A 14605-nucleotide genomic window follows, 5' to 3' on the forward strand; every position below is an offset into this window, starting at 1 on the left:
TCCTGGGTTGGCTTTGCCATTCAAATTTGAGAGTTTGCTACTGGGAGTAAAAGAGCACATATCTAAAGAGTCCAGTGCTGAACTATTATGTGGATTCATTCAGTCACCTAATTTTAGCACCATAAAACTTCATTGCCTGATCTTGGAACTGCAACCTGCCGTGGGTCCCCCAAACAGAAAAGGGATGGCTGGGCAAATTAAACTCACCATGACTACATTCATCTTTCCAGCTAAAGAATAGTAACAGGATTGTATTGTTACTTGGACCCTTTTCTATATCTTTACAAACAAGAACCTAAATGGCAATAGGCCATTGTACTGTTTGTGTCCTTTTTTGCATAATGGAATCCCATTGTAATTCTAATATAAAAGTCTGATATGTGAGTATTGTCACATCAGTGATGTCTCAGCAATAAACAAGTTTCTGGTACATCTGGGGTCTCAGGAGACATGGTGATGAGTCTATGCTACTGTGAGGGTGTGTTTTTTTGACGATTATATTAATTTTTCCATTTAAAGTTATCCTCATTTTTTTTTTTAGATTCTGTTATCTCTAACTCCTGTTACAAGAATCAAAGGGTATGGAAAGAAAGAAAAAAGTCCGCCAAGTTACCAAACAGCAAATGCATCTATATTAAAACACAACCTAAAATAAAATTCCCTATAACTGCATAAATATTACTTCCTTTAAAATGCTCTATGAGCCATCTAAACAATGACTCCCTCCCCCATCCTCTTCCAGTGTTACAAACTTAGCACAGGGTTGGAACCTATTTTAGTATGTCACCCAGTGGTAAAAGAGAATCAGTCACTCTAAGCTAGGGGTTCTCAAACTGGGGGTTGGTACCCCTCTGGGGGCGGGGGGTTTGCGAGGTTATTACGTGGGGGGTTGCAAGCTGCCAGCGTCCACCCCAAACCCTGCTTCGCCTTCAGCATTTGTAATGGTGTTAAATATATTAAAAAGTGTTTTTAATTTATAAGGGAGTTTGCACTCAGAGACTTGCTATGTGAAAGGGGTCACCAGTACAAAAGTTTGAGACCCTCTGCTCTAAGCTGCTCCTATTGGCTCCACTTAGTTGCGGGTGAATCACTCACAGCTTTATCATATTTCTACTCTGTATAAAGTCCACCAGCTAGGCTGGATTGTGAAGCAAAGTTTGTTGTTTGTTTGCCTTTTAAATTCTGAACCACCTGACACTGGCAAGGGAGTTTGAAAGCTGCATGAATCTGCTTGAAATCAGGACCTGGGGGGAATACATTTTTATTCGCTGTAAGAATGTTTAGTTTTTCTTTCACGTAGGTTAAATAAATTAAAATAAAATAAATAAGGCTTTTCAAAGGGGGCTAAGGGTGTTAGCTGCCTAGCTCCTATTGAATTTCAATTGGAATTAGATGCCTAACTTGCTTTGACAATCCCAGCCTAAGTGTTCTCCTCTGTTTCTATGTGCAGAGGAAAGCAAAAGAGGACTCCATTTTTCTGAATCCCAGAACAGCCCCTCCAGAGGTAACCTGAGGAGATCAGGATCCATGGATGGGGCATGGGCGGGCAGGTTTCAGGGGCCAGAGCCCTTTCTGTTCTAGGATCGTCTGAGAGAGCAAGACTTACCCTTGCCACTGCAGTCCGGGGAACACTCCATGATGCCAAACTCTGATTCCTGTCCCCTAAGCAAATAGAAGCAGCGGCAGAAGAGAGAGAGAGAACACTGAGACTGAGTTGGCCCTTTGCCTCCTTATTGGCTTTTGTCTCATTTGTGTGCGTCAAGGACATTCTTTGATATGGGGCCTTTTTTTCTCTCTTGTTTAATGAAGTTTGAATGATGAATAGTAAGGCAAGTAAATATGGTGCAGTGCTGGTCACTGGTTCACAGGCTTGTGGATTGTTATAATCCAACTACTGCCTTCCTGTAATACAAACTCTGAGATAGAAAAGCCATCAGCCTTTATAGTCTAGTGGGTGAGCTGTCAGATCAATACATATAATCAGAATAATATAGCCAAGCTAATGAGGTATTTAACTAACATTTCAAGTGGCTATAGGAGTGTCATAAAGGGAGGGGTAAACCCCTTTAAAATCCCTCCTGGCCAGAGGAAAAATCCTCTCACCTGTAAAGGGTTAAGAAGCTAAACGTAACCTCACTGGCACCTGACCAAAATGACCAATGAGGAGACAAGATACTTTCAAAAGCTGGGCGGAGGGAGAAAAACAAAGGGTCTGTGTCTGTCTGGGTGATGCTTTTGCCAGGGACAGAACAGGAATGGAGTCTTAGAACTTAATAAGTAATCTAGCTAGGTATGTGTTAGATTATGATTTCTTTAAATGGCTGAGAAAATAGCTGTGCTGAATAAAATGAATATTTCTGTCTGTGTGTTGTTTTTGTAACTTAAGGTTTTGCCTAGAGGGATTCTCTATGTTTTGAATCTAATTACCCTGTAAGGTAGTCACTATCCTGATTTTACAGAGGTGATTCTTTTTTACTTCTATTAAAAGCCTTCTTGTAAGAAAACTGAATGCTTTTTCATTGTTCTAAGATCCAAGGGTTTGGGTCTGTGGTCACCTATGCACATTGGTGAGGATTTTTACCAAACCTTCCCCAGGAAGTGGGGTGCAAGGGTTGGGAGGATTTTGGGGGGAAAGATGTTTCCAAACTATGTTTTTTCAGGAACCCAGATAAAGTTTGGTGGTGGCAGTGGAAGTCCAAGGGTAAAATAGTTTGTACCTTGGGGAAGCTTTAACTTAAGCTGGTAAAAGTGAGCTTAGGAGGTTTTCATGCAGGTCCCCACATCTGTACCCTAGAGTTCAGAGTGGGGAAGGAACCTTCACAAGGAGTAATATTAATTTCAATCCAAACTCAGCGCAAACATCCTTAAAAACTATTCTTGTTTTATCATCATTTAATGATGTAATAATAATACAATACATAGTTTTATGTCTATGTTCCATTATGAATACATGGAAAGCATTGGCCAAGTGCTGAATCCTGCCTGTTTGAAGAGAAGGCTATGCACAACTCTGAAAAACTGGGATGACTGGTAAGTTTGAGCATTGTCAGGGCTGCAGATCCTCACCTGGATGTTTTAGTGCAGGGGTGGCCAACCTGTGGCTCTGGAGCCACACGCGGCTCTTCAGAGGTTAATATGCAGCTCCTTGTACAGGCACCGACTCCGGGCCTGGAGCTACAGGTGCCAACTTTCCAAGGTGCTGGGGGGTGCTCACTGCTCAACCCCTGGCTCTGCCACAGGCCCTGCCCCCATTCTACGCCTTCCCACCCCCTCCCTTGAGCCTGCCGTGCCCTCACTCCTCCCCCCCTCCAAAACCCTCCTTCGTGCCATGAAACAGCTGATTGGCGGGGCTGCCAGTGGACAGGAGGTGCTGGGAGCTGGGGAGGGGGAAGCTAATGTGGGGGGGCTGTTGATGTATTACTGTGGCTCTTTAGCAATGTACATTGGTAAATTCTGGCTCCTTCTCAGGCTCAAGCTGGCCACCCATTTTAGTGTTTCAGCTGCTGCAGATATGGATGTAAATGGGCTCCTTCCCTGTGCTCTGTTGCCCATTCCAATTCAATATCATTAGTGATCTCTCTGTCATATACTCTTAGGAATCTCCCCCAGTCATTCTGCACACACACCTTCTTGATTCACTTGGTCCCCAACTTGAGTCACTTCAACAAATGGAAATACCGTGATCTCAAGCCCAAGTAGGTTTCTGTGAGAAGACCAGGATTCTGCTGGGTAAGTTGCAATTTATTACAATTCACAATATGGCTTGTGAAACTCCTGTATCTCCTATGTGGGACCCTTAAGCAAATGTTATTTTTCAGTGTTGTTACCAGAAAGTTAGATTCCAAAGAAAGCTGGAAGAGTTGCAGAATATGAGCAACACGAGGCAGGGACCAGGGTCAGATAGTGATCTCACTTACAGCCATCTATTTGTCAGTAACCGAATGGGTTACGCCACGTTAGGCTGGAGTGAGCTCAGAACCTGACCATGGATCCTTTATTGTTTCTGTAAGGCTCCATGCACACTCTTGGTGTATGCATACAATCCAAATGACAAAATAACAATAATAGATAATATTGTCAGCAGGGCAGTGGAGTGAAAGGCCTGCTGAGGATGGGCCGTGCCATGCCTTACAGTTTGGGGTGAAATACTTCATATCCCAAGCCACAAAATGCTGCAGCCTCCTCTTACATACTGTATGGTTTCCAGATCTCTCACACATTGTATTGAAAGGTAGGCCGCTCTACACTGTACCAGTTTTACTGGCATAGGTGTACCAGTTCCGGGGCGTGATTTTTTCCCTCCGGTTAACTGACACAGCTATGCTGGCAAAAGCCTTAGGGCAGACAACAGTTATACTGGCAAAATAGTGCTTTTGCTGTACATCTTACTCTGGTTTAAGCAGTCTTTTAGTGATACAGGCCCACTCTCCCATAGATTGGTTGGCCAGGATAACTATCCTGGTATATCTATACCAGCAGACCCTTTCAAATGTAGACAAGGCATTCATGAAAATGAAGAGTGCTTTAAACCTCCATTCGTAACTCTACGTTATACTTGGCTTGTTTCATAAGTGAAGAATGTTATTCCTATTCTGGCACAAACAGAATAAACTGTGGTTGCCATGGGACTGTCCAAAGCCACATAGCCTCAACGGCTGGATTTTGCAGAAGGTGGTCGGATTTAGCTGAAAAGGTATAAATTCACTGACAGAATGACTTTTCTCTGTTGCCTACACAGCTGAAGCGATTCATGTGCTTGGTTTATTCCAGCATCGGTTTGGAATAATTTATAGTTGGAAATTTATTCCTGAGCCACCCATCTGAGATGCCAGAATATAAATAATAGAGCAATAAAAAACCAAACAAAACCAACCAAAACTTTTGACCAAATTTTGCTCTTTTTCAGGCTCTTTCAGCAGAGAGGCAAAAATGAGATGTAATTTCTGAAGTGCAGATATTTTGTGGCTTCTAGGATCCTGTGAAGCTACAGTTTAGTGTTTAAGTTGCTGTTAGTCTTTCAAATGCACAGATCATTACAGCTTTTGGTGATTTACTCTGTGCATAGTAGAGGGTAGGACTGGGCCCTTTGCATGAACACATACCCCTATTGTGCAGTTTATGTAGTGACAAGACCAGACTTCCTTTTGTGCCATTATATAGTATAAAGATATGGATCCCAGATGGCTGAATACAGAGGATCTTCACCTCCTGCAAACGTTAGCTTTTATTTTGTATCCTTGTTATATCAACTTACATTTCTTTCACGTTAGTAACTTGTTCCAGGTTTTCTTTTAACACTGTTTTGGATCTCTATCACCCAATATATATAATGGGCACTAAAGATGAAATACATACACAGGCATAACAACAGAGTACTAAAAATATGTTAAAAGTACCACACTGATTAAATCAAAGCCATTGTTTTCAGTATTTTGTGGCTATAATAAAGAATGCATCTTTAATTGTCAGTACACCTGGTGTACATTCATTGCAAAGAACAACTCTTTATTGGAATATAGTAGAGCAAAAAATGCCCCTTTATTAATTTGATGTACATTAAATATCTTTGCATTTGTTACATGTATGATAGGTATTTGGCAGATAAATTTATACACACTTCCACATTTTATAGATTTATACTGTACATCGTCATCCTACACAGAGCATGCCCTTTCACAGTTATACAGACAGCTTTTCTCAGGGGACTTTATACACTTGGTCAAGCATTTTGGCAATCTGACACAGAGGAGCATGCCAGAAAGATGAGTTCACAATTGTACCAGCTGTACTTGGAATGAAAAATCCAGAAACCTGAAAGTGAGAATTTATCAATGCACACACATGCAAGCACATATATACAGTAGTGATAACTGTAACCCACATTACAGGAGATCATACAGAGCAGTAAAAAACCAAAAAGGTCAGGGCCATTGCCAAGATCTCAGTACAAAATTGTGGATCTGAAAATGAATGTGTGGAATGGAAATTTAACTTAAAAATCTTCGTACTTTATATACAATATATATACGTTGTCATGTTACAAAACACAGAATATCAGGGCACATAGACACACCATGTTTTGTATGCTAAAGACAGTGTGCCAAATTCTGCTCCCAGTTGCCTTGTTTCAACTCCATTACTTTTACTTGAGGTCTACTGGGGAAAATTAAGAGCAGAATTTTGCTCAGCATAAAGAAAGCACATACATTTTTTCTTTTGTTTTTGCTATTTTTTGGGATTTAGGAGACACAAATTAGTTACCAAGAATCAGCACCTTGACTATATCAGTAAATTATATTCAAGGCATGGAACTATATTTTCAGTGGGATGGTTATTTTTGTATACACCGGCCTGAAATTAACCCAGTGAAGTGTGAAGAAGAAATCATCCATTTTTGTTTGTTTTATGCCTTCACACATCAAATATATTTGTGGCCACATATAAGTTAAAATTCTAACAAATTAAATTGTAACTCAAGACAGATGATTACAGCAAAATGCATATTTTGTAAACACATAAAATGACTGGAAAATAAAGTGAGCAGTTGATTCATGTGGTTTCTGACCAGGGATGATATTACAATGCAGTGTATTGGTTGAAACCCCGGTCACTTGCATGAGGACATCAAAGGTTAAAATTATTAATAGTTACAATCCATACATTGGTAGATTAAACCAACATGTTATAGAGAACTCCTCTCACCCCAGGACTCTGTAAAGAAGTTGCTTCCAATACTGCGTAACACAAGATCATGAATTTAACTGTTTTTTTTTTTTTTAATTTTTTTAAATTATAAGAAAGCTCAGGTCTTAATCCTGTAAGTTGCTCCGTTGATTTCCATTGACTATATAGGCATAGAGGCTTGCCTTTATGGACCAACTTGCTGGATCAAGGCCTTAATCAGTAGGTGTATGCTGCTCTAGTTTTGGGGGAATTTTTAAAATGAAAGTATATTCTTCATGGTCATAGGTGAAATGCTACAGAAACCGGCCACCCCACTGGCTGGGATCCACACAGGGAGGGAGGAGAGAGCTCTAAGTTTCTTACAAAAACATTTTATTGTTAAAAAATATAACTATTTAAAGTTAATGTTTAACATCCTATTACTTTTTCTTCTAAATTATTTCATTTTAATGTTTGTTACATAGTTCCAATAATGATAAGGTCAGCAACGTTCATTGTAAACCTAAAGAGGCATTTTTCTTTTTTTAAAGAAAAACTACAAGAAACTGCAGGCTACAGTGTCCCACCACTGACATTTCCCCCCTCTGCGTTAGAATACCCACTATTCACCAATGATGCTGTTGTATCAGCACTGCTGTGTGTTATTACTTAACAAAATGGTTCAGAATGAATTTGAGTCTCAAGTAAATCAGGCAATACGCATGATTCCCACCTATGGACATGTGGTGTCTGTTTTAATTTCTTTTAAAAATGCCTTAGTTTTCCTGTACCAAACATGCTTTGTTCATTCTTGTGAGAACAGAACGCCCTTTTTTTCTGCTGACTCCTTAATTCTGCAATGCACAGGCACACACTCCCCGGAAACACATTGGAAAGAATGAAGTGGTTTGCATCTAGGGAAGAAGCATAATGAATGCCGGAGCTCTAGAAAGAACTCTCTCCACCCTCTTCCCTTTTGTGTGTGTGCTTTTTCAGACTGGCTTCACTTGAATAATAGCAGGAATAGTACTATACACCGCTCATTAGGGAGCTAGGTCTTTGTGAATGTTAATGATTAATTGAAAGACACCCTGGCAATGGCTCTGCTTCTAGTTGGTCAAAGAATGCTGATAAGAGCAGTGGCAAACAATTTAGCCATAAGAAGATTATTAGAACAGCAGCAGCTATGTCTGCAGGAACAATGAAAAACATACAGTACAGAAAGAAGACAGACATATTCCCATATATTACACAGAAGTTAATACGTTGAGATCCATATGGAACATTATTCAGAACATACTTTGCTTCGAAAAAGAAAAAAACCCCAAGAATTTATACTGGATTTTGAATATTCTAGTGTGCTGAGTCACTGGAACACGTGTGACTGATACTTCTATATGGTTTGTTGCTTCACTGTTTAGCACAGCATGGTGGGGGAAGGATGCAGCTAAATCAAAGCTTACTCCTAAAACAATTACAGGCATTCTCTTTCAGTGACATAAAATGAATGGCAAACTAAGAAAGTGCTTGGCACCACAGCAAAATTATGGATGATTAAGTAAAGAATTTTACTCAAGGAAATGAGTAGAGTGTATTGTGTATTCAAAGCATAATGCAGCAAATGGCAATCAATGGCCCTGAGAATGAAACTGCATTTAAAAAACATTTCGAATTAAGTTTTATAGTGTATAAAAATCTTACACTTTTCATACACACACAGAGGAGTGCGTGTGTGTGTACATGCATTTTCACAAAACTGTACAGTACATCTCCTTTACAATAAACAATACTCACGTAGCTGTATTATATCAGGGCAGTGACTAGAATTCAAAGAAAATTTACTGCAGAAAAAAACTAGGACCTGAACCATAGGTCTCTAACCTACTAGTTCTGACTTTTTTTGGTTTTGTTTTATTCTATTTCATAATCTCTCACTTTCTCTCTCCCCTCTTCTCTCCTCCCCCATCTTTTTTTCTTAATTGAGCAAATGTGGTCCTGTTGAGAATGAGAAACTGATCCTGCCACATTGCTTCAGCTGGAGATAGGCATGAATTTACCAGGTAGATAGTGGGATGCCAGACAAGTATAATGGGAGTGAGTTAGAAAGTGTGTGCAGTGATTGGCAGAGAAAAGCACTAGATGGCAGTTCTAGCTGGAGACACCCATGAAATGGGAGCAGGGCTACAGAACACAGATCCATACGAGCACCTGGCAGAGTGGTTTGCTCTCAGCAGTTTAGATGCAGTGATGTACAGTGTCCATTTATGGCATTGCCATTTACGGTTGCACTGCTGGGGCTCATGGTTCAGATCTAGGGGTCCTGGATGCCCAGGCTATGGTAGGTGGCCAAACTTAGAGGTAAGAAGATGCGGGGATCTTTAGGATCCAAGAAGAAAGTAGCAGAGCTGACTGGCCATGGAGAGATCAAGTGAAACTGCAGTCCCCCACGTTGATCCTCCCTCTCATTACTAGACTGATGTCCCTGGTTATAGCCTGCAGCTCAGAGGAGGAACTGAAGGGGGAGTAGCTGACAAGATGGCATAAGTCAGCTACTCCCACATGCCCCCTAGGAAGTCTGTCCTATTAAATATATATCCATGGAGAAGGTGGGTGGGAGGGACAGTTCTATTTTGTGCTGAGTTACTCTTATCCAATGACCATCGTGGCTAAGCAATCCCTTTCCCGTCCTGAGATACTAGACTGTCCACAGGGGTATGGTGAGGAGAAAGTAACATGTACTAGACAATTCCACTATAGAGAAGATCATTAAAGCCCCAGTCTGAGAAAGCAACTGAATTTGTGATTTGTCCCACAAATCTACTCAGCCTTGAAAATAAGGGAGGCATGACAGGCTCCCCAAAGTCACGTTTTTGCTGCACTAAGAGGAGTCTCAGCGCAGCAGATAATTTCACCTTACTTTATATAAATTTAGGTGAAAAAAGACTGCAGACAAACTCTACTTCCTTTTAATTTATTTTATTTGGGCTGGATGCAGCTCTGCACAAGCCGGTAAATGTGGAAATACATTAGTGTAAAATTGGTGTAAGCAAGAGAAGAATCAATCAGGCACACTGAGTCTTAGGCCTATGCCATGTTTACTGAACCTCTGGATCAAAGAAAAGTCCTGAAGTGGCCTGGAGTCCTCTCTAGTAATTTTAAGGTTCTAGAGCAGGGTTAAATGTTGAAGGATCCTCCTAGATCCAAGAAAAGAAGTGGAGGAAAACAGATCACTGTAAGAAAAATAAAGGATAAAAACAGTGACAGGCCCAAAAATGTTTTCCATAAACTGGTTAAACTGCACAAGCACACACCATGCTTGAAAGTTTTCAGAAAGATCAATTGGGCCACGTAGCAGACACCAGCAGGATGTTGTCAACCCGAGGACCATAATTTAATCACTCTCTTCTACAGAGCTTGAAAAGATCTACTACAAACTAATGCTTTCTAATTAGTTTGTCATTCTGCTTTTGTGTTACAAACTCACGTGTCTGACACGTGTTTGCCATATTGTGGCAAAAATCCAGTTTTGTGTTTATTTGCATGCTAAAGTATCTCTTTTGATACTGTTTGCAGTGTTGTGGTAGCCATGTTGGTCCCAGGATATTAGAGAGACCAGGTGGGTGAGACAATATCTTTTACTGGACCATCTTCTGTTGGTGAGAAAGACAAGCTTTAAAGTTTCAGGACCTGAAGAAGAGCTCTCTGGATATCAAAAGCTTGTCTCTTTCACCCACAGAAGTTGAGCCAATAAAAGATATTACCTCACCCACCTGCTCTCTCTTCATGCTGTGTTTCCTGAACTGATAGTAAAGGATCTTATTAACACGGGCTGACATTTGACAGTGAGTTTGGTGAACAGGAAGGCAGGAAACGCTGAGGAAAGTAGTCCTTCTGACTTGTTTTCTTCTGGAATTTGATTGCTGAGCATTTTCTCCCCACATTCTGGAGGAAGAGGAACAGCTCTGCTTGCACTTCCTGTATATGTGACCCACGGATTGTATGGTTTTGAGGATTCATTGTTAACCTTGTGTTTGAACTGTAGTTCCATTTCCAGCTAAATATAAAAAAATAAAATGTTATAAAAAAATAAAATGTTCAGGCAAGTTAGGCTAAAATAGTGCTGCCTTGGTTGGATAAGGGCGCTATGATAGGATGTATGTAACTGTTCCTGGCTGAATGAAGAAGTGTTTTAAAACCCTTCACTGGGGAAAGGGCTAAAGCCCAGCCAATAGAGACTGCCTGAGCTGTCAGGCCTAGAGAAAGGAGCTGACAGTTATGGCTCCATTAGGCTACGGGAAAGTGGAGCTGCCAGATATGCCTCAAAAGCAGGGCTGGCAGCTATATGAAAGTGAGGTTTCCAGGGGTGCCATGAAAGAAAAAGGGTGGGGCTTCTGGGAAAGAAGAATGAAACTTCCTCCCAAGTGGAGCTGAGCTTGGTGACAGTACCAGGGCACTTTCCTTGATCTTCATTCACCACAACTAAAGGGATAAGTGGAGCTTCTGACAGGAGGATCTTTATTCCTTGATTATGGGTGTTAGTTAGGCCACCTGGATATTAAATGAACTTTCAGAGACTATCTGCTTCCCATGATGGAGACAACCTGAAGGGCTGTTTTGCTTTAGCTTGTTTTCCCTCCTGGATTAAAGAAGTGTTGACCTCAAACCCAAAGGGTGGAGCATTGGCTTATTACTGGAGGATATAAGGAAATTAAAGACAATTGAGAGGAACAAGTGAGGAAATTTAGAAGAGGATTTTTGGAAGGCAAGTTAATTTGGAATCAATAGAATGGTAGGATCAGGGAGAAGAAAGGAAAAAGTAAGAAGGGAGACTTGATAGATTTAATAGCCTGTTTGGAAATCTTGGGAATAACAGGGAGCAGGCGGCTGGGCAAGAGCTATCAGGTAAGGAGCTCTGGCATCTTTTCTTCTGTGACTAAAGGCTGCGTGATTGTCCTCAGTGAAGGCACTGGCTAGAACCAGGCACTATGAAGGCAGGCTTCCCTGCATCGCTGTGCCAGCCCACTTCAGTCTCGCCCTGCAGGACCCATGCAGTTCTAGTCCTAGCCCTCTCTTTCTACAGTTATAAATCTCTGACTACCTTGAACAAGCATTATCACTATGTTGAACCCTCTTAATTTTAAAGCAGAAAAAAGGCTAGAACTTGCATCTTCCTGCACAAATAACAAGGGCTTGAACTGAAAGAGAATCTCTGTTACCTCACAGCAGGATAAGGACTATGACACACAGATAAGTAGTTATGCTTTCATCCATTAGTGGGCTCTAGTACATTAACCTAAGCCAGTTTGGTTTGTTCTCTCTAATATGTACACACACAGTATATGGCATTTTCCTATGAAGCTGCATGTGACTGATCTTCTTCAACGAAGTAGAGTAACACCTGGATCTAAAGCCTCCAAAGGTCAAATACTGGTGCTCCAAGCGGCTGTACTACCAAGCCTCTGATTGTATGTACACAGCTACAATCATATTCTCTGCTCTGGCCCTCATAGCATAACATGTTGGGAATATGGAGGAGGGAGGGCTTACACTTATTTTCTCTTTGTTCCTCTTCCCTTCTATTCTTCCTTTTCTTTTCCCTTTCTCTTCTCCTCCCTTCCTCCTTTGCTCTCCCTTCTTTTCCCACCCCCCATCTCACCTTTTTCGTGGGGGAGAGGGGGCGGAGGAAGGGGAAGGCTCTTATAACATTCATTGGTATCCTGGAGCTGCATCCATGCACTCAGGTATTTTCTTTTTCTGTAGGCCAGTTTACATTGCTTGCCATAGCCCCCAGTCACACTATGTGCTCTAATGTTGTTGGCTACACTGTATCGAGGCTGAGTCATGCATGAGGTGGCTATAAGCAAGAGATCTGAGATGTAGCCTAGATTTAGCAAAATCACCAGCAGTGTTGTGGATTATGGTGAAATAGCGGGGAGTTGTTGTTTTTTAACAGAAACTGAGCACATTTTTGAATGTAATGAGATTTTAGCATGGCAGCCCTGAATTGGAGCCCTCAGTAACTGATCCTTACTTTCCTATGTTCCCTCTTCCCCACACTGGTCATAGCGCTGCACATATGGAATTTAGTAATTCTTTAAAGTAACATGCAGAACTGAACACAACATACCGCTTGAAATAGACAGTGTGTGGTGCAAAAATGCTATTTACCACTGGTTGTTGATCATCACTCTAAATCTGTACAGAGGCTTCAGATTTCGAAACGAGATGTGCAATAAGTACAAGGCAGTCATCTGACGAAGGGATGACACAAGGGAGTGCCCTGAAAAATGAGCGAGAGAGAGCGAGATGCACACAGTGGCCAGAATTAGATACTATCCTAAATACAGGAAACTGCTTTTCACTAATGCTAAGGCTGTGACAAATAGATAAAATCCGCGAGACTCAAAGCTAAGGCTAACATTCTGGTTTTTTTTGGAGGTGTGCAGGGCTGGGAGGACTAGGAAGTGTTAAATGATGAGATATTGTTAAGATTAATATTTGCAAATTCATGCCAATTGTATAAATTGATGGGCTAAGAAAAGTTACTTTTTTTTAAAGTTTAGCAGTTGTAGGTAAATGATTTGGTTCCGGAGATTCTGATCATGTTAAACAGAGGCCGAAGTTAACATGTAGGAGGCACTCTGATACAAAATATTTTTTCTAAACATTGTATGTCATCAAGGGAGTAAGAGTAGTAGGTTAAATAGCAAAAGCAGTTTTGTTAAAGCTGTTTACTATTCATACAGTCATTGGATTTTATTCTGCCTTAACTCACACTAGTTTTACATTCATAGAATCATAGAATATCAGGGTTGGAAGGGACCTCAGGAGGTCATCTAGTCCAACCCCCTGCTCAAAGCAGGACCAATCCCCAATTTTTGCCCCATATCCCTAAATGACCCCCTCAAGGATTGAACTCACAACCCTGGGTTTAGCAGGCCAAAGCTCAAACCACTGAGTTATCCCTCCCCGTATTAGTGCAGGGGTCTCAAACTCAAATGACCACGAGGGCCACATGGGGACTAGTACATTGGCCTGAGGGCCACATCACTGAACCCCCACCCCCACCTGCTGCCCCGGCCCCGCCCCCACTCCACCCCTTCCATGAGGCCCCGCCCCACCCCACCTCTTCCCAGCCCCCATTCCAACCCCTTCCCTGCATGTTTGAGACCCCTGCATTAGTGTAAATATTGACTAGAGTACAACTACTCTTGGTTTACACCAAATCAGTTCAGACAAAGCCCTTGCTTTCTAAAATGCTCAGAAATTTCCAGACATCCAAGTGTTGGTATCTCTAAATACACTCTGGAGGATCAGCAAGCAGTGAAAGTGCTTCTTTTCCTATTCTCTTACTTTGGTCACCCATTACAAGCTTTGCTGTAGAAGGAGCTGTTTCTCAGCAGACAGCTTTACTGTTATGATTGCAACTGTTATTCTTTACCTGATTGAATCTACATAAGATGGTTTCCTCTGAAAGAGACATTGCCACTGCCAAAGCCTGCTGTGCCCTTTTCTGAGAAAGCAGGAAGTCCCTACTGCTTAAATATAGTCACACAACGTTAATATTCTCAGTACAGATTCAGAATATGCAGTTTCCTGTTTAATGCTGCATGCATTGATCTGTGTAAGATTGACATTTACTGCACCAATACTGTTAAATAATTGACTTCCTTGTCTGTATCACTATGGAAGCCAATGGTGTCATGGCAAAAATCTAGGACCTATTTTTTAATGTCCTAGATGTGACAATACGCTTGCATTTTAAACACCTAGCTATGAGCACAGTTTTCTCTTCCTGAATATGTCTTTGAAAATGTTTCAAGAGGTAGCTTTGCAGTTTGAAAGATAAAAAGTATTAAACAGAAAAAATATGCGAAAGAAGGTGAAACTTTAAAACTTTCTTATGGAAGTTTCTAAACCTCTGTCACAGAAAAATATCTCG

The 14605-nt window shown here is 41.2% G+C and overlaps 1 protein-coding gene across 3 annotated transcripts in view; it reads right to left on the reverse strand.

The window, feature by feature from the left end:
- Nucleotides 1–5519: 5519 nt before the first annotated feature.
- Nucleotides 5520–14605, reverse strand: part of SV2C (synaptic vesicle glycoprotein 2C) — a 216921-nt gene continuing 207835 nt past the window's right edge. For 2 of the 3 annotated variants that reach the window (XM_048851525.2, XM_048851526.2), the window contains one exon: nucleotides 5520–12943. In XM_048851525.2, the coding sequence (XP_048707482.1) occupies nucleotides 12853–12943 (91 nt within the window). In that variant the 3' untranslated portion in view covers nucleotides 5520–12852. The remainder of the gene's footprint in view (nucleotides 12944–14605) is intronic. The other variant, XM_048851524.2, reaches the window with a different exon arrangement.

Source organism: Caretta caretta, chromosome 5 (assembly GCF_965140235.1).
Source record: "Caretta caretta isolate rCarCar2 chromosome 5, rCarCar1.hap1, whole genome shotgun sequence".
In the NCBI taxonomy this organism is placed as follows: Eukaryota; Metazoa; Chordata; order Testudines; family Cheloniidae; genus Caretta; species Caretta caretta.